Raw genomic sequence first — 25,741 nt, 5'->3', positions numbered from 1 at the left:
GCAGAGTGATATAGAAATACCACTGTTAAAATAGTGCTCAATACATCAATTGTAGAGCGATATAGAAATACCACTGTTAAAATAGTTCTCAATACATCAATTGTAGAGCGATATAGAAATACCACTGTTATTATAGTGCTCAATACATCAGTTGTAGAGTGATATAGAAATACCAGTGTTAAAATAGTGCTCAATACATCAATTGTAGAGCTATATAGAAATACCAGTGTTAAAATAGTGCTCAATACATCAATTGTAGAGCTATATAGAAATACCAGTGTTACAATAGTGCTCAATACATCAACTGTAGAGCAATATAGAAATACCAGTGTTAAAATAGTGCTCAATACATCAATTGTAGAGCTATATAGAAATACCAGTGTTACAATAGTGCTCAATAATTCAATTGTAGAGCGAAATATTAAATTAGGGCCTAAAAAAAAAACATGTTGCTACTCTGAGTTTCATGCAATTAGATCTTCAGACAACTGACCTATTTTCAGCCTGCATCCCTACTGAAGTGGGACATGTAGAACTTATTTTCAGGATTCTCAATATCAAATTGTCGTTTTTACAGTCAATGGGCATGTACTGGAAAGTAGTGTTGTAAAAAGACATGTCTGGTGTGTTGGAGTGTAAATGTATAGTATGTTAATGTAATCTTTAACCAAAGACGTGGAAAGACCATATTGCCAATCGAGTTTACAACATACTGAAGCACATTACTGTGTAAAATTGGAGATTCAATTTAATCTATACCCCAGTATGTTCCACAGAGAAAAATCTGAAATCTTTTGAAAGTAAAAATGTCCTGAAAAGGTAAGTTTTAACACATGATAAATTTGGTCTTACCTGGTATGGATAATAATAAGCCTTATTAAACACAGAGAATCGGATTAAACAGAATTGATAACACTACAATTACTACTTCCATTGACTATATATATACTTACGGTTATTTTTGTGTCCGTGACTTAATGGAGTAAGTCTACTATCACTGTCATGACGATTCCTTACGCGTGCAGGATCGACCATGGCGTACGGGTGGGAACTATTTTTTCTGGTGGAGTCAGAATAAGAATCTTTATAATAATGGTCTGAAGATGAGGAATTACTCCTGTGATAAGTATGTGGCACAGTGTTTGTATTATCCTTATATTTATCAACAAAAATAACGTCAGGGGTTGTTTTATATGAGTCTGTGTTACCACTACTTGATGATCTTGTCTTGTCGTATCTTGTTTCACCGGAATGTTTCGATCTGTCATCAACAGCTGAAAATATAACATAGTTCATTCAACATACGCTTGACAAACATCCTTTCTTAAATTGACTAATTAACAGCTGATAGAACACATTAATATCAAAGACCTTGAATTCATTCAGATAGTCATTTCATCCTAACTGGTTTTGCCCTGCTATTTCAATTTAGCTCCTTGCTTTCCACACTGAGTGAGTGTCGAGTGACATTATTTATGTATTGCATTAAAGAAATAGAAGACTAAACTTACATCTTGCCGATGAAGGGTATGACTTGACAGGACCACGACCATCCTTTGATCTTGTACTTTCAGGAGTTTTTGGACTGGAAAGAAATTCATAAATAATACATTAACTTAATAGATTAGACAAAACAGTCGTGTGTAATCAGAATTTTTATTATGGACATGGATTTCGTCTTTATTAGCTAACACAGTTCAGTTTAACCAAATTTTTCAATGCATTAATAACAAATAAGAAAGTCAAGTTTCATGAACTAGATTCAAATATAATTCTCTATCAATACCTCTGTCCTATAGTATCTAAATATCTAAATGATAAAAGATAGATCATGTAGGAAGAGCACATTATTTGCTTCAGAGTTAAAACACAGCTGTGTGAGGTTGATATTATACAAGTTTGAAGCTCTACATACCTATCAATCCATTCCTTTGGTCTCTCCCACTGTGATACTTCTGTTTTGCAATGGTAGAAGTAACGTTTTCCTGAAGAACTAATATGTTCTGACCAATCTCCACATACTCGTATTGCTGTTTTCTGAACCTGAGAAATATATTTTAAACAGAGTAAGCTTACAAATTTAATAAATAAGAATGTTGCCCTGTTCACTGTCACCTTCTTGAAGGTCATTATATCAGTACTACAAGGCAGTTATCATATTACAGATATAGAAATGAATATTATATTTCTCACATTGAAACTATTTAATCATGACAATGTAATAGATAGCATACTCTCTTATAAATAAATATATTCTTCCTAATAAGTGAACGTTTGAACAATTTTAAAAATCAGATATTGATATGATAGATCAGGATTCTATATTATTTGGACAACATTAATGATGATTTAAATAAATCAGTTCCATGGCAGTAAAGAAATGACACTAGACATTCACTGATAATGGCATCAGATAATTTTCTGGGTGTGAGAGGGATATACAGAACAAATAATTTATAATGTATACCTCTGTTTTATGATCTTTTTCTTTGGGTTCTGATTGTCTTGATTCTCTATTGGTATCACGAACAGGTTCTCTGGAATCACGATTATATTCACGACTGGTATCCCTCTCTCTATCACGATTGTACTCTCTATTGGGTTCACGACTTGTTTCCCGCGTGTCCCTGTAGGTACTAGATGATGAGACATATTTTGAGGGTTGCAGTCTATCGCGGGTGTGATAAGATCCGTTTCCACTTCGTATACTGGCAGCAACTGACATAAGCGAATTTCCCTTTTTCTCATAAGGTGCTGGAAAAATAAATGATCACAATAAGTACAGACACTCATATTGTGACATATTACTACTGTCATTACGTAACATTTTCTGATTGTTAGTACTTGGGTTTTTTATTACAAGTGCTTTCAAACAGTTATTTAAATTGAATAACAACTAAATAAGATACATTATCCTAGATATGAATGAAATCCACAATATCATTTAAGTTTAAGAATACATCAACAAAAACAATAATAAAGGCTTAGAAGATTTAACTAACAATGAATAAAGACTCTAAGAAATAATCCTTTCATAAGAATAAATATTGATCAAATCAATGATGAAAGCTTAGAAATGAACCAAAAGTGTCTCAGCGCCATCAATAAAAGCTATTAAAAATCTCACTTTTTCTCTTCTCTTTATATCTATCATTATAAGAGGACTTGTTGTAATATCTGGGACTACTACGCCTGCTATCAGGGCTACCGTCGTCTGCTGGTCGTAGTCTGTCTGAGGTATCCTCCTCATATCGGTCATACGTTGATGATCGACTGTATCCTTTCGATTGGTACTGCATGTTCTGAAAAAATATATATTTTTCATTACTTCCAATTACTTGCTTTAGTAATTTGACTATCAGAAACTTTAATGTCATTTGGCATCCATCAAGTCCAAAAAACACAAAAGTCTCAAAATCCAACAACTATTCATTGAATTGATTAGAATACATACACATTTGTGACCATCAAACTCATTCACCAACAACAGTCTATAAACACTATTAACTCCCAACAGCCAAATAACTAGAGGGCTGACTTGATTCAACAACTTCCTTGCATCATCAAGATATTAGAGAATGACAATTATTAATTAATCAAAATTTCAACTCATTTCAAACCAATGGGTTAAACTGCATCCAGTTTTCTTTAGGTTAAAGCTTGTTAATTGAAAATCACCTTAACACCAGACAGGTTCTAATTTTTAACATCTGAAATTGAGTTTAATTGTTGTCCTTCTCTTACACATTACTTATGTAAAGAAAACTACCACCCCAGCAACATCTTGGCATTGATATTTCCGAAATTATCTGTAGCCTACCTATTAACAGCTGGATCGACTAGAAAATGAGAAAAGATGACATGCCAACCAAGATTTGAACCCACAACTACCATTCAAACTAATCAAAGCAATGACGTCAAATTCTAAAGCTCTAAGCAACCTGTCAGAAGTCATTGATCTTGATGAATTTTGAACTGACTTCAACTCATGAATCTAGGTCTCTTTCCTAAAGTCAAAACTTCGACAAGAGGAATTTGACAATTTTAATATATGAACTCTACTGATCTTTGACAGGAATATACCCTAGACTACTAAAGAAGCAAGTAAGGCTTATACGAATATATGGCTACACAAATCTTGTTCCTTTCCTTCACCTATTTCTATAAGAATGCATGTCACATATCAGCACTATTACATGCAAAACTAATCTTTCCATACTCAATAAACAATGAACTGTTGAGAGCATGCTACTCATGCCTTTGTCAAAAAGACTTCATGGAACAAGTTTCAAAAATACCAAAAAAGTTAGTCATGCCTATCTTTCCTAAGACAACACACAAACCCCTAAACCTCTTGTAGTCTTGTACACTCTTAATCTGGTATGTAAAAAGCACCGACTTAGCAAAATAATTCTATGAGTGACGAGCGTGCAGACTACTGCAAATCAATTTGAGTTCATATCAGGTACAACTTCAGCTCATGTCAAATAATGTGATTTTGATATTTTAGTCTTAGTGATATCGAAAATCAGGGCATTTCTTTCAGAAAATATGAGAATTTATAGAAACAAATGCCCCTCCCTTTCAGATTTTGTCAAAGCCCTTCATATCACTGATAATTACCTGATGCAGATGGGAGACATCTTTTCTGTCAGCATACCTGAAATAAAAAGAAAAACATTATTATTTTATATCTCATCCATCGTATTATATGAAAATAGTCGAATTAGTCGAAAATACTTTGAGAGTAAACTCAAAATTTTGACAACAAAGATGGCGGAGTGCAAACTTCAATTGACAGCCTGGACGTTTGATGATAATTTGAAGAGATCTTTACCCATCATTGAGCCTTGGTTGTTTCCTTGCATGCATTACCATTAATGCTTATAAAATATAGTGGTCACGCTATGCAAAGGAAGCATATAACAGGGATATTCGGCTTTTCAAGGGACTTCACTTGTCTGCATTAGACTTGTTTGACGCCATTTTACATCCGGGCTCTGACGTAAAATTTTCGGAAATATTTCCTAAATCGTAAATGAATTTAAATCAAAAGCCATACCAGCATTTCATTTTACAATTAAATACAACTCGTGGCAATATTTATCAAAAAATAATTTTATTTAATTAAAAAACGACCATGTGATGTTGTTATGAGGTCAAGGTCGTCATGGATTTGTTGATGTTTCTGATGTCATGACATGATGAGGAAAGTTAAATGGTGAGATGTCTGCACAAACAATGTCGATTGTCTCGGCTATATTTCGATCTCTCTACATCTATATTGATGTTAGAGACACCATTATGATGCGTCAAAATTGTTGTTATAATTGTGATAACAAGGAGGCATTTGCCACACTTGCTTGATCATTGATCATTTGATGTCGATGATAATGATGAGATTGATCACTTTTGGCATTTGACATGACATGACAAAGATCAGTTTTTTTGTTTCTCTCTTAGTGCCACTGTCACAGTCTGTCTGAATCTCGCTTTAAGTGCTATTCGTTATTGACTGTTATTTCAGTGATATTATATTTATTATTTTGATTTTGTGTTGTATAATATTTTCAGGTCATTCAATTATGGCTATGATAATGGCATCCTAATCATAATAACAATATAATTTTTTGATTAGGCCTATTGTGTTTGGAATCTGCCAATGCTGCCATCAACTTCTTGTTTTTATTCTTTGACTTTAAACAGTATAAGTTTAGATAACCTACCTTCCAGAATGAACTTGCTTTATTTTTTATGACCATCGACATTTTCATAAACTCAAGGTATAGACAACTGTAAAAGGGCGAATCTTTGACGATGATGCTAGTTAAAAAGGTCTATACAGGAGCCAAACTGAAGGCTCTACCATTAACATACGGTACTGCACTACACTGTACGCTCTTACACAGGGGTTGATCTGATTTTCTTTCAAACGCAGTTAAAGTTTTGTTTGAATTTTGAAATGTGTATGAATGCTTGTTTGTGAAACTTATGAATTTGTGTGGCTTTCATCATTTTTATAGACAATTGCCTGATCTCAATGATATCATTTGAATGTGTCCCTCCCTTTGAGTCTTGATTCTAAAAAAAAATGTATGTGGTCTAATCATTGAACTGAGTGCCAATGGCTATAGTAGTTTACGTGTAGTATACAAAAGACTCTTTACTAAAGAGACATTATAAACTAACAGTCCTCTCTGCTTTATTTTACTCACTGGATCACTTTAAAAAGACAACTCCCTCGTAAAGGGATAACTGAACACTGTTTATATATACAGAGACACAGTGTTTTATCTTTTATCAATTTTTCATGCCATTTGGGACCTTGAGTTTAGACTCTGTAATCAACTTTTGGATACTACAGAATAGGATGCTGCAGAATTGATGACATTGATGATAGCATAGCTGAAATTTGACTCTTCACTTGAACAAAAGCATTGATAATATACTACAAACTCAATTTTAATTATTTAAATATATTTAATGCATTTATAACATTAGATCTAGAACATAGTTTCTCATGCATAATAATAATAATAATAATAATTTAAAATGATGCCCAAGCAATGCTATTCTCCATATAAATAAATACTTTTAAAGTTACATAGAATACATATATTTTAAAGAAACAATTTCAATTAGAGTGAAGTTTATTAATGCATTATGATATTTCCAACTGGTACTGGTTCAATTCAAACCTTTATTTATGAATTGAACTTTAGCTTATATCATTCAATAAAGTTTCTTTGGTGTGATTGTGAACAGTGACACTCAAAATCTTATGCATCAGATTTTATTTGTAGACAATCTGCATGTGAAACAGATTATAAGACTTTAATATTTTCACACCCAGTTTTTAAATGAAAGTAGATGAAAACAAAATAGATGCCATCAACCTAATAATTGTAACTCATAATTGCAGATCATTTTGAGGAATAATGAAGAGCTGAATAAATACATGTTAAAATAATGTTAGAATAATCAGTATTAATGGAATAGACCTCTCAATGTAAAACAGGGCTGTTGAATGTCTAGTCAGTTGAATTTTGCTGAAACAATGAACAACTTGAAATATAATACATGGTAATTCCAAGAAAACCAGATTAGCTTATATTTGTGGATAATGGAAAGCAGATATTCTTGTTTGACTATTTAAGGCAAGCTAGATATGTTGAGATTTCATTCAGGGAAAGGACAGACTAGAGAGACATTTCCTAGTTATTTAGCATATTGCAGTAAGTGAATCAGTTAAAATGCTTTTTTATAAGAGAATGTATAAAATGATGATATGTATTTCAAACTTAACAATTATATACAAAACATATTAATTTATATTTCCATCTTCATAACTGAAATCTAGGACACTTTAGACTTTGCACATGCATATTACCTAGCGATGACCTAGAAATACTTCAAAAGTGTATAAATATCAGATCTAGTTATTATATTCTAATGAAATTGTCATGGTGAGTATGCAGGGATGTTGACTTTAATATTTTTTGCCAGACAAGTAGTAGAATATCAGCAAATAATGAAGATTCTCCAAAAAATGGCTAATTTCACTATTTAATTGGTACATCTTGAAGTTTCAATCGGACATGCATGGCAAATAAAATCAGATCAACAGGTCTTGATGCAATCATTGATGTCTATTGTCATGAAAATATCATTATATTAGTAAGTTTCCTGAATGATATTGATATAAATATTATAGGTTATTATACTGAATAGAGATTATTCCTTCAATTTAAATGTCAAATATAAAAAATTTCAAAAAACAAGGTGGTACAGAAACTTGCAGGTGGTTAAATTTCAAAGTAGAAACTCTAAATTATGCCATAATATACATGTAGATATTAAATTGTGGTTGTACATGGTGTAAGCTCATATTAGATGCTGTAAAATATATTAAGTATAATATTGGACAAAGGTATTCAAGCAAATCAGGAGTGCAATACCACTTATTATATCTTAAGAAATGTCAGGTTGCACAGAAATCTAACGAACTTTAACTGTTTATCAAAAAATCTGTAATCAAAGGGAAGTCAGTTGGTGACTAAGTTTACCAGTATAAGAAATGAATACATATGTCTTTGACATAATCTGATAAAAAGATATCAGCCATCTCACATACACAGTGTTTAACTTCAAGGTTAAATATAAACCCTTCATTAGTTACACAGTGATCATCAGCCGAGTACTACCAGCAGACCAGGTTCACCAGCTTCAGATTCAGATTGATTTGACAAGTGTGAATAAGCTCACACCTTCATTAACTGTATTGGATCATAAATTGTCATCACTAACAATTACAAGCAACAGGCAAGAATTTATTTTAAACTATTTTTCTAAGTTTATTCATCCAACCGCTGCTATTTTGGCTAAATTTATCTCATTTCACAGTATTGCAATGTACACAGCATAGTGTTGCTTATCTCCTTATAGTAATATCCCATCAGAAAGTAGAGGGTGTAATTTCATTCATTTTTTTTCCAGGAGCTATTTACTGTTGAAATTCATTGAATCAGTATCAGATACACCTATAGAACAATTATGATAAAAATCACCACAAATATGAAATAAGCATGAATGGATGAGTCAACCCAGGACGATAACTATTGGTACAAAATCACAGGTTATCACATGACCTATAGAGGAATCCTAATGAATATTATCCATCACCATAGTTTCACAAATGACATATTTTTAAATCCAGGATCTTTCCTTGTTTCCCAGTATTTTCTGTTAAACTCAAAATTATCACCATTACCACGTTTTCTGAAATATAGATGTAAATTGATAGTCAATTATTTTTGTTAAAAAAAGGGACTAGATGTTAGAATAGATTTTGAATAATTGTTTTTTTGACACCATTGGTTAGAAATATTGTCCCTTTGATTGCTTGACATACATTTCCAATTTACATTGTCCTAGCAAAATAGAAGCTTTATTTTCCCTTCTCATGACTCATACATGATGGTTATCACTAGGACAAGATGAAAAAACAAGCTATCCAAATTGCCATACATAAGTCAAAGTTCAAATGAATATCCATCAGGTAGTAAAGGTAAAACAGTCCCAACAACGTCCTCAATATTCAAATTAAAAATAAAAGAAAAGAGTTAATCACCTAAACCACAATGGTAAATGTTCTTTTTCATCACGTTTTCTTCTTTCTCTCTGTGACTGTTCTATTCTAGACTTCTCACTCTCAGATTCCTGTATTCTTCCCTCTTCTAACATTCTATAATTACACAAATAAACTCATTATCAAACAGAGAGAAACTTATTCATAGATAATTCATACTGTCATACTGTAGTCTGATATAGTTACTTCTTAACAAGAGTTATGTCCCTTGCACTGCTTATTGTTAACAGTTTTACAAGACACTAATACTTGTTGGGTAGGAAAAGATGAATGCATGGATGCCCCAACCTTAACCTTAACCTTGACCTAACTTGCTAAAATAGTCAACACACATTTCAACAAATAGAAAACTTATGTATATTTGGGAATCACAAAGATTAAAAGTTACCTCTGATCTGGTCTAAATCTGGAATCTGTTGGAGGTAAAAATCTGGATTGATCTGGATCTATTTCATTTAGTTCAATAGCAAATCTTGAAAAACCATAATATAACTCATAATCTTCGGGCATACAACCTAAAAAGGAGGAAACATGGCATTTATTTGAGTTAAGTGACACTCAATCCAGTTTAACTCCACTGCGACTCCACTTGCCACAAACTGAACTATGCATCTCCTCTTCTAAGTCATTTAAGTAGTATTGCTGATAGGGTTGTTCTTGAGCAGGGGACCATTGATTGAATAGATGGCAAAGTATCACTCAGATATTTAGGTGAACATAATAAATATTTAGAAAGGGAAAAGAGCATACCTGGTCTCCAGATACATGTAGCAGAAGATCCATGACCACAAAATAATCCTTCATTCCATTTACCAAATATATTGTGAACCACTTTACCATCTCCTGTACTGATTGTACCAAATACTTCATGTTTCTTAGATGACCAATGACTAGCCTATAAAATTATACAAACCCAAACTTAATATAAAACATATTCGAAATAAAATATCAAGTCAATATTGAATTGTCTCCATGAAAGCACTGACCTGGTTATGATGTAGACACAAGGGAGAGTTACAAATCCAAAGAATTGTCAAAGCTAAAACAACTCAATGAATAGAAAAATTAGTGTTGATTATTGATACTTTCTTTTAAATGATATAGATCTTAAATTTGTGTAATTCAAAGATAACTTAATTACCTTGGTAAAAGTTAATTTACAAACTACATCACCATTAGTAATTTTCATTTCACCATATTGGTCTACCCATCGTTGACCACCCAATAAATTATGTACACAGGTTGTCACTTTATTCCACTGATAATAATCATTATATCTAGAAAAAAATAATTCTTTATCATTAATCTGAGAAAATCAACTGAAAAATGCACATAGTAGTAGGCCATCCTTATATTGTTCCTTAAATACACTCCCAGGCAAAGAGTAACTGGGAAATACAAATATAACCCAGAAAGAAGAAGAGTAAAAACTTACTTAGGCAAGATTAGACTAACTGTTCCCAGTGGTTGTATTTCCATAGATTTTCCCCAAAACTTTGTTTTTACTCTCATATCTATAAAGATAAATATGAAAACAAAATTCAATTTTTATATTCAGAAATATTTGAATGCTTAGCTTCTTTTCAATGTCTATTGTATGAAAATATAACATAACTGTGACTATCTGCATATACAATTATTAATGAATACATCCTTTAAACCATTTCTTCATCATTGGAACAGGAGTTCTATCTTCTTAAAACACATACAATATGAGGTTTAACTTTCCTTTGAGGTCAGGGATTAGGACTCACCTTGGCTCAAGATAAAATTTCTGGAATCTGCATAGCAAGCTGATATAGGTGGATGATGACTGACCTAAAATAAAATGATATATAAAGTTCTAGTGTTCTGCTTCTAGGGGCTCTCCAGAAGCCATTAAAATCTGCTTTTTTACTCCTTTCAAAGGCATTTTAATAGATACATTTCAGTCATGAATGTGAAAACTATAGACAGAAACCACACCAGTTCTTAACCAGATGAAATCTATCTGAAGCTCTTGAACTATTGAAGGCAGTGTGTAATGAACAAAATATATTTACTGGTACATAACATAAGTTACAAGTTATACATGTATGAATTTGGTCAGATTTGTGTCACTCTCATGAAAACTTTGAGTTTAAGATCTTAGAACCAATTCAGTAAATAAACCAAACATTACCTGTTCAGCTATAAATCTCCAGCCTTTATCTTCTCTGATACACTCATACGTTTCACCCAGTAGGGGGTTGAAAGGTTTGTGACCAGCACGATAAAAAGAACTTGCATAAGAACTCACTGCAAACGCAGCTACGTATATCTATAAATAATAAAACCATAATCATTGGAACATTGTTGTTCTTGTATAAAACTATACTGTTAAGTAAAGATTCATAATAAGCATTGTCTAAGGTAATGTAAAAATGAGCGTATGTATATACACTGCCAAACAACAACCAATAAAAATGGGCACCGAGTTCTATATACATGTGTTCCATTACTATACCATTGTAAATCAACTCACCATTCTCTCATAAGGATCATCATATTCTGAAGCTTTATCTAATAAATCACTATACTCTAATTCTTCACATAGTCTCTATAATAAAACAATATAAAGAGGTTACTAGTATTATAGGATATTACTTCTAGTGGCACTCACACCATAGCCTTTACCACTTGCATATGGTTTTGAATAAGATTAGCAGTCATAAGTGTTCGGTACTCATGGCCACTCTCATTATTCCCAACCATATGCAACTGGTAATCGCAATGGCGTGAGATAAATTTAATCAGTCATTCTGTACTGAAAGAAAAAAATCGGCAAAAAGGAAAATTCAATACCAACAAAGATTGTTCATAAGATTTTCTAAAGAACAAGTAAATTGGTTCCATGTTTACCAATATTTGAATCCTTATTGGGCCAATTAAAAAATTTCAAAATTGTGTGATGTCAGCTTACCTGTAGGGAGCTCAGTGGTTCATTTAATGTAACTGGCATAGATATTTTCGTCAGGTCTTTACCAATATTTTTATATAATAAATTCCATAGACTGATATCACCAGAATCAGGTTTGGGTACTGGTAACTTGGATCTTCTACCAGTAGGAAACGTTGAACTTAACATCACATCTTCTGACATAACTGGTATACAAAAAATGGCAAAATTGATCAAGTGAAATTGACAGACACTTGGCAGCAAAATTTGTATTAGGTGTTGAAGGAGATACCCACTGGCATTGGACACAAGCAGAAAACTTCTGGACAAGACCCTAACAACACTCCTTAAGCAAATCCCCCTTTATAAGAGGTTTTGAATTGGATGATTGAATATGGTGGGTTCAAATCCCTCTAATTACTAATCAATAACTAATTACTTCCGCTACAGTTGGACCTGCCATTAAAACCCCCAGCTTATTGAAACTCTCTCCTGTCTATACCATGAACATCAGTTTAAGACATTTTTTGAAAGACGTACCACTAGTAATGCCTGTATCATTGCCTTCTTCTGACACTTCACTGGAAATATCTTCTTCATCAGATGCTTCAGACGAACTCTCACTCATAGCTTCTACATTTTCTTCTGCATCATAATATTCTGACATAGAGAAACTCTCAGCCGACATAGACTGTGCAAGTTGATTTCGATCCTAAAGACAATTCAAATCACCATTTATACAATTGATTTTAATGCAAGGCAACACACTTGCATGAATTATTTATAATGAAGAAACTTAGATGAATGACTGATAAAGACAAGTTTATATAAATAACTTATGGTGATGATACATGAATAACAGGACACTTATATTAGTGATTGTAATGATGCTAACATTTATGGCAAAGTGATGCTGTAATAAAATGATGGGGATGACCCATGATGAATAAATGATGGTGATGACCCATGATGAATAAATGATGGTGATGACCCATGATGAATAAATGATGGTGATGACCCATGATGAATAAATGATGGTGATGACCCATGATGAATAAATGATGGTGATGACCCATGATGAATAAATGATGGTGATGACCCATGATGAATAAATGATGGTGATGACCCATGATGAATAAATGATGGTGACTAAATTGATGGTGATGACATTACAAGAATAAGCAATGATAATGACTGATGATAAAGCACAGTACAGTATCAAGTTCAGAAAGAAACTTACATGAACAACTGGTGGTGAAGGCAGTGGTGAGAGAGGTGGTGGTCCAATAATATTATTTATATTACATTCAGCACCAATACGAATCAGTCTAGCTCGTAATTCAGCATTCTGTTGATTACTCTACAAATATGTTCATAAAAATTAGTCTACCAAAAATATATGACATATGAAATCAAATGCAGCTGTTGTTTGGTCAGGCATAAATTGATCTGGTTGTCCACTACTATACAACTTTTACTCTTGATTTTTTATTGACAGAATTGCTTTTTATTCCTATTGTTTGGCAAATGATCACATGCCATGTGAAATGAAAGAAATGTTGCTGGCAGAGCAGCGATGAATAATATACTCCTTTTATATTACTCTTAAAACTTCTGACTATAAGGATAAGGAGCTGAGTAAGTAATTCTAAGTTGACTTTACTTAAGTTTAATAACTTGAGGATTTGTTCATCATTTTGTCAACCAATATAACCTTACCTCAAAGAAATAGAACATTGTATAGGAAATTACCTCAGCTAGTCGTTGACGTAACATAGCAGCTGTTTGGTTGGAGTTACCAGGTGTATTAGCTGTCATTGAAGAATTACCAGCATCTGCTTCTATAGTGCTCTTTAATCTCTCTCTTTCTGTTCCCATCAGATGTATTAAATTTTTTAAATTACCATGAACTGAAAGAAAACATGTTATACTTATTCATATGTGTGTATCAATGATTTTGAGGCTTGCTGGGTAACCCAAGTCAGGGCAGCATAATAATGATGATGATACCATCACAGTTTTAAAAATGGTTTTCCCATGTCACTGATATAACTCGGTCAATGTCTTGTAGTTGGATAGGACAATAAACCAAGGCATTGTGTGCTTGGGCTGTGCACTCCAAGATTCATCAACAGTTAGAAATTGAAAAAGAGTATGGTAAGGCAGATGTCCTGGCAAACATTCACTCACTGCACATTATTGGGTATCATCCAAAAAATACCAACCTCTATCAGCCTTGTTGATAAAAGTTTCGCGTAATTTAATTTCTTGTATTCTGAGTTGATGTGAAGGGAGAAGATTAGTTTCTGGCATACTGACAGGTCGAAGACGTTCATTATTTGAAGACAAGAGATTAGGGTTGGAGGTACTGGTCTGCATCCGTTCTGGTACTATTAAATTTAACGTGGGCGTGGCATTATTCTGAAAATTAATATCACGGTCATTAAAAAACAAAACAACTGTGATTATCTTATTGGCGGTAAGTGGATAAGATGACTGGATGTCAGATCATACAGGAACCTCTGATTAGTGTTGTATTTGTAATAAACAGAATGTCATATTACACAGAATATCTTTTTTTTTTAAAGTCTTAAGAAGGAATAAGAGTAGAATTCAGAGTAGAATGTTGTCAAATGATTGGCAGGAGTATTGAGATATAGAACAAGCTATCTCAAAATTAAGATGATGTGACATTATAACACAAATAGTGTCATCATTACTGCCTACAAAGAGTTCTTTTTCTACCTTCAAGCTTAAGATAAGCATGAAAGTTTTTGATATCAAGACCAACCGAAAAAATCATTACAATTGCTAAAATTATGGTAAACAATGTATTTGTGATCTTAGAGACTTGTGTCCTCTGATTATGATATTATGTTGGTTCTGATAAATTTCATGAAAGACACCTGACATGCATCTGATCATACATTGTTGTTAAACATCATGAACAATGATCATAAAGTAAATTAAGCTAGTTCGTTTACTAGTAGTAAGTAAAGCTAGTGCCTTTCTAAGCTACTGTAGCTACCTGTAAACACCTATAAACCCTAAAATCCTTACCAAAAAGAAAACTGCTAAAGAAAATACAGTATATATATATATATTAGGAGGTTGTTCTATATTATATTAAAGCAGTGAGGTTAAAGATCTAATATTCCTCTATGAGATTAAACAGTGATATAAGCTCAGTGATTATAAACTATAATGATTTAAATAATGGCTGAAAATAAATACCTTGAAGACACACCTCTTCCTCATAGTATATACCTATATAGTTCATTAGGTATGCACATCCAAAATATATTTGAACATGAAGTGTAATTCAATGAAAACATCTGGAAAGGTTTACAAGTATTTTTTAACTTTTTGTTAATAAATCTACATATAAAGCAGTGAAAATAAATGTACCAATTGCATGTGCATGGCTATCATTGAACCACTTAAAATATATATAGAATAGTTCAAAGAGAATATCAGGGGTGATTTTCTGCATGTGCATTAATATGGTTGACCTACTATAACTATAGTAGGAAGAGTTCATATAAAGACTAGGTGTGTCTGGGGTATCATTTTCAGTCTGGATGATAGGTTATATAGATAGTGAGATTACAATAGAATGAAATTAGGGCTTGAGATGTGGTCAAGATACAATATGATATCAAGTCTAATTCTATGGTGCTGTAACTTATTATATTCTTAGTTTTCAAATACTTTATTCAATAGAAACTTTTGATTAGCAGTCAACAATATCAGTTAGCTAGAAGCAGAAGTTAACTTGTCAGCAACCAACTAACCAGCAGATTTCTGACCAGCAAAATTGCATAAAAAAATTCAATGTAAAATTCACCGATTCCTGTTGACTAAGGACTTTAAGAAGATGTCTTGGCATGTAGGAAACTGGAAAGCAAATACAGAAATGAGGAGTTTTACACTACTATTTTGCACCTAACAGGATGACTTGTAAAATAGAATTAGACTTTAAATCAAGTGCCAAGGGATTAACTTTTAGGTATAGATCAGAAAAGGGTTACATTTTAAACTCTCTATAAATTTGTCCTCAGTACTGTGATAAAGATTCTTGAGAAGTTCCTGTGGACAGAATGTAAGAACCAAAGAATCTCAAGCCCCAACCATGCCCATGATGTACAATGGCTAACTCACTATATTTGTGTCGCGGTTATGTGTGGGACTATCAATTTTCTTATCTTTACGTTTGCTGCTTCGAACTGTAAATCGATTGCGAGGTTTCCGTTTTTCACATGAGTTAATAAGATGGTCCGGATACTAGGGTAAAAAGAAGCAAAAAAACAAACAAAAAGAGAAAGATTAGTAAGTAAAATATAGAATAGAATAAAAGCTGCAGTATGATGAGTCTCAATGCACACAAAATATCAGCAAAATCAGGTCAAATTAGCAAGAAAATATGACAAAATTGATTGGCTGATATATTACAAGAACTCTCATGAATTTAGTCATAAGGCATGATATACTGATACAATAATAATTGGACACTGTTTTAAGATCAAAATATGTTTGTTAATTGTAAATCAGCCAATAGCAATAAAAGAAAATTTGTTTTCAGCAGTTCAAACAATGCATAGAATTTCTATTGAGAATTGTATACTCTTGCAGTTATTTCCTAAACAATAGCCAATGAACATGTAAAAATTTCCCCAAAAAGTACATGTTTCAGTATCCTCCATTGCTAATTTGTTTTCTGTGTGCATTCAACTACAAACTGCTAGTCTAGCTTCTAACATTGATTCATAGAGAGATTTACATAGAAAAAATTCTTGTGACGAAAATATTATTAAAAAAACTTTGAGTCAGGATAAAAACCAATTAAACAGAAACAAGCTTTGTAGACTCTCTGAAAGTTAAGTGATACTAGGTGTTTTGGTCTTGGTTTAAAGATTATAATAATTCTTACGATCAAAAGTTAAATCAAATGATATGGAATGGATATATCAGTCTTTAGCAATAGATTTACAAAACAAGTCAAATTTCATTCTAAAATGAAATAGTTGTTACAGATGTCAAATTTCAATCTACAATGATATAGTTGTTACACATGTCAAATTTCTTACAGATGTCAAATTTCTTCAATGAAACAGTTGTTACAGATGTCAATTTTCAGTCTTCAATGAAACAATTGTTACAGATATCAAATTTCAGTCTACAATGATCAAATTTCAGTCTACACTAAAACAGTTGTTACAGATGTCAAATTTCAGTCTTCAATGAAACAATTGTTACAGATGTCAAATTTCAGTCTTCAATGAAACAGTTGATACAGATGTCAAATTTCAGTCTACAATGCAACAGTTGTTACAGATGTCAAATTTCAGTCTATAATGAAATAGTTGTTACAGATGTCAAATTTCAGTCTACAATGATCATATTTCAGTCTACACTTAAACAGTTGTTGCAGATGTCAAATTTCAGTCTATAATGAAACAATTGTTACAGATGTCAAATTTCAGTCTTCAATGAAACAGTTGATACAGATGTCAAATTTCAGTCTACAATGCAACAGTTGTTACAGATGTCAAATTTCAGTCTATAATGAAATAGTTGTTACAGATGTCAAATTTCAGTCTATAATGAAATAGTTGTTACAGATGTCAAATTTCAGTCTATAATGAAATAGTTGTTACAGATGTCAAATTTCAGTCTACAATGAAATAGTTGTTACAGATGTCAAATTTCAGTCTACAATGATCAAATTTCAGTCTACACCAAACCAGTTGTTACAGATGTCAAATTTCAGTCTACACTTAAACAGTTGTTGCAGATGTCAAATTTCAGTCTACAATGATCAAATTTCAGTCTACACTAAAACAGTTGTTACAGATGTCAAATTTCAGTCTACACTAAAACAGTTGTTACAGATGTCAAATTTCAGTCTACAATGATCAAATTTCAGTCTACACTTAACAGTTGTTACAGATTTAAATTTCAAATTTCAGTCTTCAATGAAACAGATATTATAGATGTCAAATTTCAGTCTTCAATGAAACAGATGTTAAAGATGTCGAATTTCAGTCTTCAATGAAACAGTAGTCTTGAGTAAAAGATTTATGACAAACGTCAAATTGAACTAAGTAAAGAATGATAGAAACTAGACTAACAATATTTATAATACAAACAGATTAACAAAACAACGTCAGAGAATTGAACTTTCTGGGGTCGAAGGTTAATTATAAGTAAATAATGGCCTTGTTTTCTTAATTGCCAATTAACTAATTAATAATTAGCCAGCTGATTAGCCTAATTATGCCATATGTTAAGCAAACAAAATCTCATTGACGCAATGGAGATCTTTGTTATTAGTTTGGCTAATTGGTCAGAAATCTCTAAACAGCCCAATTTAATTCTTATTTGAAATGAGCCTTCACTTATACAGCTAAATATTCATTTCATAGTTCATTTCTCTGACTTTTAAAACCATCAAAAGTTACTTTATCTTGAAAATTTTTAATTCCAAATTTTTTAATTTTATTTAAATAGTAAAACACATGTTCTCTTTAATCTAAATTTTTAAAAATCACACATGTCATGGATAAGATTAAAACATGCTTAATTAAAGTATAATTAAACTGAAAATTCATCATGCCATGCATAATACTAAAATAAAGATTAGAGATATAACAACTAAATATATTCAATCTAGCAGAGGTAGGGGGAGGGGGGGGGGGGGGGGATGGGGAGATTACATTGGTAGAGTTTCAAAAAACCTCAGACCCTCTTTTAAAAAATCTAAACTTAATTAAAGGATTTAAAAAAAAAATTGGGATACTTTCTAAACCTTGTGACAAACAGGAGTAAAAAAAATGGGTTTTTATTCTGAAAAACCTAAATAAGTATTGAAAAAACTGGGAAATAAAAAACCTAAATCTAAGAAAAAAAATGAAAACTCTATAATTTATAAAGAGAAAAAATAAATGGGGAAATATTTGAAACTAGAAAACACACAACACACAACTAGGCGCGATTCATACTGCCATCAAACATCACTTGAACATCTTGACTATCATCTGTAGCCATTATCTTCCAGTAATTTTTCAACAATAAATCTAAATTTTGGTTGAAATTCATGTAAACTGTAAAAGTTCATAAGATTGATGGCAGAATGACAACATGACTTGTTAGATAAACTAAAAAAAAACACAACCGAACTATAGCTAAGGGGAGTAATCCAGTGTAGAATTATTACCTCTATATTAGTGTCACCAGACAACGGCAAATTCTGCAGTTCTTCTAATAGATCTCTTAGTTCATACAGAGTTGACTGGGCTTCTGCTAAACCTGTAACAATAACATAGTTACCTTAAAGATAAACTTGGGGAAGGGGAGATGTGGTGGTCAATGTGGGCGAAGTCACCCCCCTAGTGTATCATTCTTTCTCAAGATAGCTGAGGTGCTTTACAATTCCATTGCCAGGAACAAGAAGACGGCACCTGTGTGATTGACAAACATATTTCAACTCACATCCAACATGGATACTTGAGAACTTAAAGTGAGTATGAAGAAAATACCAACTATCCAAATCACTTGATTGAATTTGAGCTCTACTATAATAGGTATTAATCTGTATGTGATCATTAAAACTCAAGTATTACAGTACAGTAGTACAGTATTGTGTTCCGTATCTTACAAGCATTGCAGCGAACTAGACTGATTACTCTTCTGGAACATCTGATACAATCTGCACTAGGTTTAGTTTGCAGACTCAATATCCCTTTAAAAGACACATGTCTTATATTGTATATTTGGTATACTTATCAACTACCAAATCATCCAATTGAACCAATACAATTACCAACCAACTAATTTAGTATTACATTATTCTATCTATCCATACCTTTATTGCACTTTTCAAAGCCAGCTGTATCTAAAACCCAGGCTGCTACACGAGTCTGACCAACTGAAGTTTTAAAACTAGATTGTCGTATTATTTCTTTCTTTAAACTTAAACTACGACTCTTCTCAGCAAAATTGGCAGCTGAAAAAAACAATAAAAATATTTACATTTGACTTCAAAGAAATAGTTTGGCAGTTGTTAGCAGATCCTTAAAGATTTCCAGTTTACCAATTCCTGATAGTAGCATATTGATAGGTTAATAGGCCAATTATGTTACGTGTTACCTCAACGATTTTTGCTTTGTGGTACACAACTGGAAAGTGTGGAATTCTTAATTTGGGTGCTCATTATTAGATAAATGAAATGTAATATGTGGTCTTACTCTTCACTATTACTGTTAATCTCAAGATAGTATATTCACACAAGTTTCTCAGAATAAGGAATGACTTACAAGCTAGAGGACTAATGACTGTATCTTCAGTAGGGGAGGTAATCTCTGTCAATCGAGGTGTCTCTTTAGTACCATATGCTATTTCATGTTGTCTGTAGAGTCTATGGTGTCGTAGTCTGACTAGCCATTCATCAAATCCTCTGTTATCTTTAACCTATAAAATAATAATATCAGGTTACAGTAGATGTCTTGATTGTTTGTGAAGTTTAAAATCATGACAGTAACATTAGTCTATGTTATGGAGGAGGTATCAATTCAGGCAGGAGACTTGGTGGCTGAGAAATACTTGATTTTGATAAAGTTGGGGATTTCTTGTTTGATTGACAGTAGAGTACCAAGTGGAAATATCTTAAGGTTCTATCTCTACCTATGCCAGACTGACACTCGAGAATCATCCATGATAATGAGTAATTACCAATCTGAAACACCCTGGTACTAACTAAGTTAGTTGTATGAGTTAAATGAGATGAATGGAATTTTATGTCCTTTTTTCTGCCCCTAAGAAGATGAAGATGGGGAAAGAGTTAAGAGATATTTTACCTTGATATGATAAACCTGTTCCTCAGCATCTATATCTAGTCTAAGTCGTTTACGTTTATATGTTATAACAGCTAATCCTATATCTATTACACCATGTAACTTGCCTTTTAATATCTAAAATATAAAATACCAAAATATCTTTCATTTCAAAATATAATATTGTTCTGACACGTTAATTAGCTTCTGTTCTCTTATCATGACTTCTCATTGTTACAGTTATTACCTTTTGATGTATTAAGACTTTCAACTCTGAGTGTAAATGAAATATCCTATACCCTGAACTCCAAGTAATAAAAGTAAATGCCTATGACGTTAACATTGTGTGACATCACTTAGTAACAGCCAGTATACCAGCTGCTTGGGTATTGTATTGCGCTAGTGTGTGGCAGGTAAACTCGCCGCTAGGGTTGAAAGGGTTAACTCTGTATTCTTCGTTGTTAATCAAAATCTAGTTCAAAGCAGTTGTTATATATTCTGTTATGTTTATTACCTCATTATTTCATCTGATGAAGACACGTGTAATTTGTGTTCAAACGCTATGTTAAATTAGTTTAGAAGTCAGCTTATTATATAAAATTGCCTCGTGTTTGTCATTAAGTCAAGTTGTGTGAATATTTGTCAAACTCCAATAGGAATACAGACTGAAATAGATCACTATTTGTCAAACTTTATTAGGGACACAGGCTGAAATAGATCAGTTGTCTGAAGAAAACAAAATGTTTAAGAATTTCTCTCAGATAACATATCCCTTTAATCTCATCTGAAATCTAATAATATAATATGTCCTTTGTGCAAATAAAGTTTTCTAAAAATCAATTTATATTGAAAGAGATTATTTTGTATGAAAGAGAACAAAATTTGTAAAATAAGATCACATTAATACAAAAATAACCTGACTGGTTTGAAACTTGTCTAAGAGAATAATAATAATCAATAAGTTTTCTCACAATATTCCCTGATTTGTCTGCCAAATAAACAAATTTCTAGCAAAAAATTCAATAAAAAACATTTTAAATTCTAATACAATCCCTGTAGAGTGATACTATCAATATTGTTTAGAATATTCAGGAAATATTGTTAGTTTGTATATCAAGTATGATTCATCTTGACACTGGAACTGCAGAATATATTTCTTTTAAAAAGCTTGTTATGTTAGTATTGGATATTATAGAAGATACTCTCCTATAGAAGCACTGGCCAAGGTCACATCAACAGAAAATCACTTTCTATTTACATTTCTGTGATCAATAACTGAGAAAGTTCAGCTTCTCATTAATGCATTACCTGTCTTGCTAGCAACACAATGAATATCATACTGGGATTTGAATAGAACTGTTTGTATTAAGAAGAGGCCCTGCCCTGAGAATAACACAAGTAACAAAAATTCTGCTTTTTAATTATACTTTTTCAATTAAAGCATAACCTGCCTTGCTGGTTACAGTTACAACCAATATTTATATACGTATTGGGATTTGAATAGAAATGTTTGTGATTAAGAAGAGTAATAAAGAGAGATATAATAAAGACTAGGGGGAGGAAGGATGTTAAGTTGTTATTATAATCAATAAGACAAGTGATAGACACAAACTAGTGTCTGGTACTGACAATTACATTAAAAATATAGATAACTTCTAAAACTATCTATCAGGCCAATATAACTCTCTTCTTTAGATCAATATAACTTTGATGTCTACAATCCATCCTTCAATCCTTCAATGTTATATTAGCATCACAAGTTATAGATAAATCAAACAATTATTATATTCCTGATAATGGTGATATGAGAATAAAATTGCCATAAAAAGCACCGGCCTAGATCATGAAGTTAGAACTATATATTTCTAAGTGCTGTTAGATTTAATGGTGTGAGAACCACATTGAAAGTAATAAATATTCTACATATATCCATAATAATAGTATAAAAGATTTTAAGTATCTACACAAGCAAGACTTCTGATCGGTGTGTATTTCAAGTCATGTTTTATTATAATGGACCTGTGATTTTGTAAAGGAACATGGTTATGTTAATATGAGTCCATTTTAACATTTACTTCTCATATACCATTTTATACAGTATAATGTAACAAAGCTGTGCACTGTGTAATAAATATTGTGATGTATTATAACATGTATTATAACATGTAATATAACATGTATTATAACATGTATTATAACATGTAATATAACATGTAATATAACATGTATTACAACATGTATTATAACATGTAATATAACATGTATTATAACATTTATTATAACATGTATTATAACATGTATTGTAACATGTAATATAACATGTATTATAACATATAATATAACATGTATTAAATAACATTTATTAAAACATGTAATATACATGTAATATAACATGTATTAAATAACATGTAATATAACATATAATATAACATGTATCCTGACACCTCGACACCGGAACAACAGACTGATCTGGGCCAGGCGAGTTCGACGTTGGCAACGGCGGGACTGGGCACGTGTTATGTTCTCTAAGGAGAGCAGATTCCTCATCTTCAAAAACGATGGACGGCAGCTTGTATACCGACGATTTGGTGAACGTTTAGCGCTTAACTTTATCCAACAGGTCCGGCCGTTTGGAGGTGGAGGTTTAATGGTTTGGGGTGGCATATGTGGTGACGTCAAAACGAGGCTTGTTGTAATTTGTGGAAACCTGAATGCACAGCGTTATATTGATGACATTCTACGGCCTGTTGTGGTGCCATTTATTCAGCAACAGCCTTGTGGACTCCTTTTCCAACATGACAATGCAAGTCCACACACAGCAAGATTGACACAGAACTTCCTTGCCAATGCCAACGTACAGGTTTTGCCATGGCCCGCATGTTCACCGGACATGAATCCCATCGAACACTTATGGGACCACCTCGATCGGCAAATCCGACGTCGCCGTGTGCCTCCAGTCAACGTCCAAGACTTGGAACGATGTCTCCTCAAGGAATGGCAACGCATCACTCCCAACGTCATCAGACGTTTGACGGCATCAGTCCGTAGACGTGTTCTGGCATGTATTGATGCTCACGGTGGACATACCCGCTACTGACTTGACTTTGTGACGTGTGGTGTGACATTTCCCGTTGTTTCTGTGATCAGTGCTCTAACGAAATGTTCTTTTTTCGAACCCACCCATCTTTAAAGGCTTGTCATATTGGTTGTACAGATTTTATTGAAATGAAATTTTTGTACAGATGTTGTGAAAGGATTTCTCAAAAGCATAACACCAATCCTAAACTTCTGCATTGTTTAGTTTTTCTTTTATGTCGTTGCAAACAGGTGGTATCGTTTCTTTTGGACACTAGTTTATATGCTTTCATCATATATAAACCTTATAAAGTTTCTTTTCCAAACAATATAGAGATAAAACATTGAAATTTGTAGCCTAGCCTAGTCTAATAAAATATCAAATTTGTATTTTGCTAGAAGATACAGAGTTAACCACATTGACTTCATTATAGAAAGGTCATCCAGTCTCTCCTTTACTTCAATCTTTAAAATGATTTCAATAATTCTATTTTCTTACTCATTCTCGTGAAATGTCAACAACAGCCAATCTGAGAGAAAACTGTCAGGGAATAAACTACTTAGCCATTTCTATTTCAATTACTCACACAGCTAAACACTCCAGGAATATACTGAATACTTTATACTGTAGCTGGTAAGACAAGATAACATGCTAGGAGAAATAATTTTAAAGGGAGGGGAGAGGTATCAGACGGATTAAGGGAAAGGTAAAAGGCATTTTTTGGAATTCTGTTTCTCATTTCATTCTGAAAGTCTCTATGTTTATATTCACTTATCACATATTCATTTAGAATTTGGTTAATTTTAAGGATCATCTTTATGCAGTCCACATAAATCATACCTATGGTATTTGGTAATTTTGTATAAATTGAAAACATTTGGTTAACTGAACATAGAACAAGATGTTTTCTACATTGCAGGTGCTTTGAAATAATAAACCATTACTTACATCATTGGGACTTTTGGCATAGCTCAGTATTCCCTTTTCTAACATAAAAAATCTCTGAAAATATAGAAATAAGATAGTATCATGTTTGAAAACTGCCATAACAATTAACACATGTGACAAGGCCCCAGATAATCTACAATATAGGTAAGACTTTTTAAAGCCTGTAAAAAGCTTACAGCAATAGATTTGACTTTTAATTTGAAGTGAAGGAAAAATCAGTTGAAAACCAAAGCTGCTTAATTCAGAATGGTAAATAAAGGTACAAAAGATATAAATGGACTAATTGACTGGTGGACATGGATGCCTTTAAAGGATCATTCCAAATTTATACAGCCTACTTATATCATATAACTGAGGTTTGAATATCACTTACCTTGTGCCATCCCTTTAAAGGCCATTTTCTTCGTTTCATCAAGAAACCTTGGTGTTTATCAGGTTTGTCTTCACATTTCTGTCCATCTCGTAGACCTTCTAATATATCCCACTCTATTCGGTCTTTACGACTCTTTCTGTGTCGTTTCTGTTTAGAAGTGGTAGAGGCTGTGCTGGGAGCACCATCAATATGAGAGCTGGATATTGACCCTTCACCACTTTCTTCCTGTAATAATAACAATGCCACAAATCAGCAATATTCCAGTGTTATTCCTGATATATTTTTAATCATAGAGTACATCCTTGAGGTACAGAATATCTCACATCTTTATTTATCATAACAGTTGCCTCAAAACACATGTACATTCAAACCTATCGTTTTTTATTAACTTTATATTTTAAATTGATAATTGGGAGAGTATATCAGAACCTTAAGTTTTCATATCTGA

General features: G+C 32.5%; 1 protein-coding gene across 1 annotated transcript; it reads right to left on the bottom strand.

Moving 5' to 3' along the window:
- Nucleotides 1-8,678: 8,678 nt before the first annotated feature.
- LOTGIDRAFT_139282 (hypothetical protein) lies at nucleotides 8,679-25,419 on the bottom strand (the record flags this gene model as incomplete). The annotated part of the gene is made up of 20 exons (XM_009049413.1): nucleotides 8,679-8,778; nucleotides 9,131-9,244; nucleotides 9,537-9,663; nucleotides 9,899-10,043; nucleotides 10,290-10,425; nucleotides 10,584-10,662; nucleotides 10,903-10,966; nucleotides 11,310-11,447; nucleotides 11,652-11,726; nucleotides 12,090-12,271; nucleotides 12,588-12,756; nucleotides 13,261-13,425; nucleotides 13,818-13,975; nucleotides 14,291-14,486; nucleotides 19,282-19,373; nucleotides 19,930-20,070; nucleotides 20,381-20,534; nucleotides 20,921-21,034; nucleotides 24,921-24,974; nucleotides 25,294-25,419. Coding segments are annotated over 20 exons (2,529 nt in total), but the record flags the coding sequence as incomplete, so codon positions are not given.
- Between the last annotated feature and the right edge of the window lie 322 nt (nucleotides 25,420-25,741).

Source organism: Lottia gigantea (assembly GCF_000327385.1).
Source record: "Lottia gigantea unplaced genomic scaffold LOTGIsca_135, whole genome shotgun sequence".
Classification (NCBI taxonomy): Eukaryota; Metazoa; Mollusca; class Gastropoda; family Lottiidae; genus Lottia; species Lottia gigantea.
This window is presented reverse-complemented; position numbering and strand designations above follow the sequence as displayed.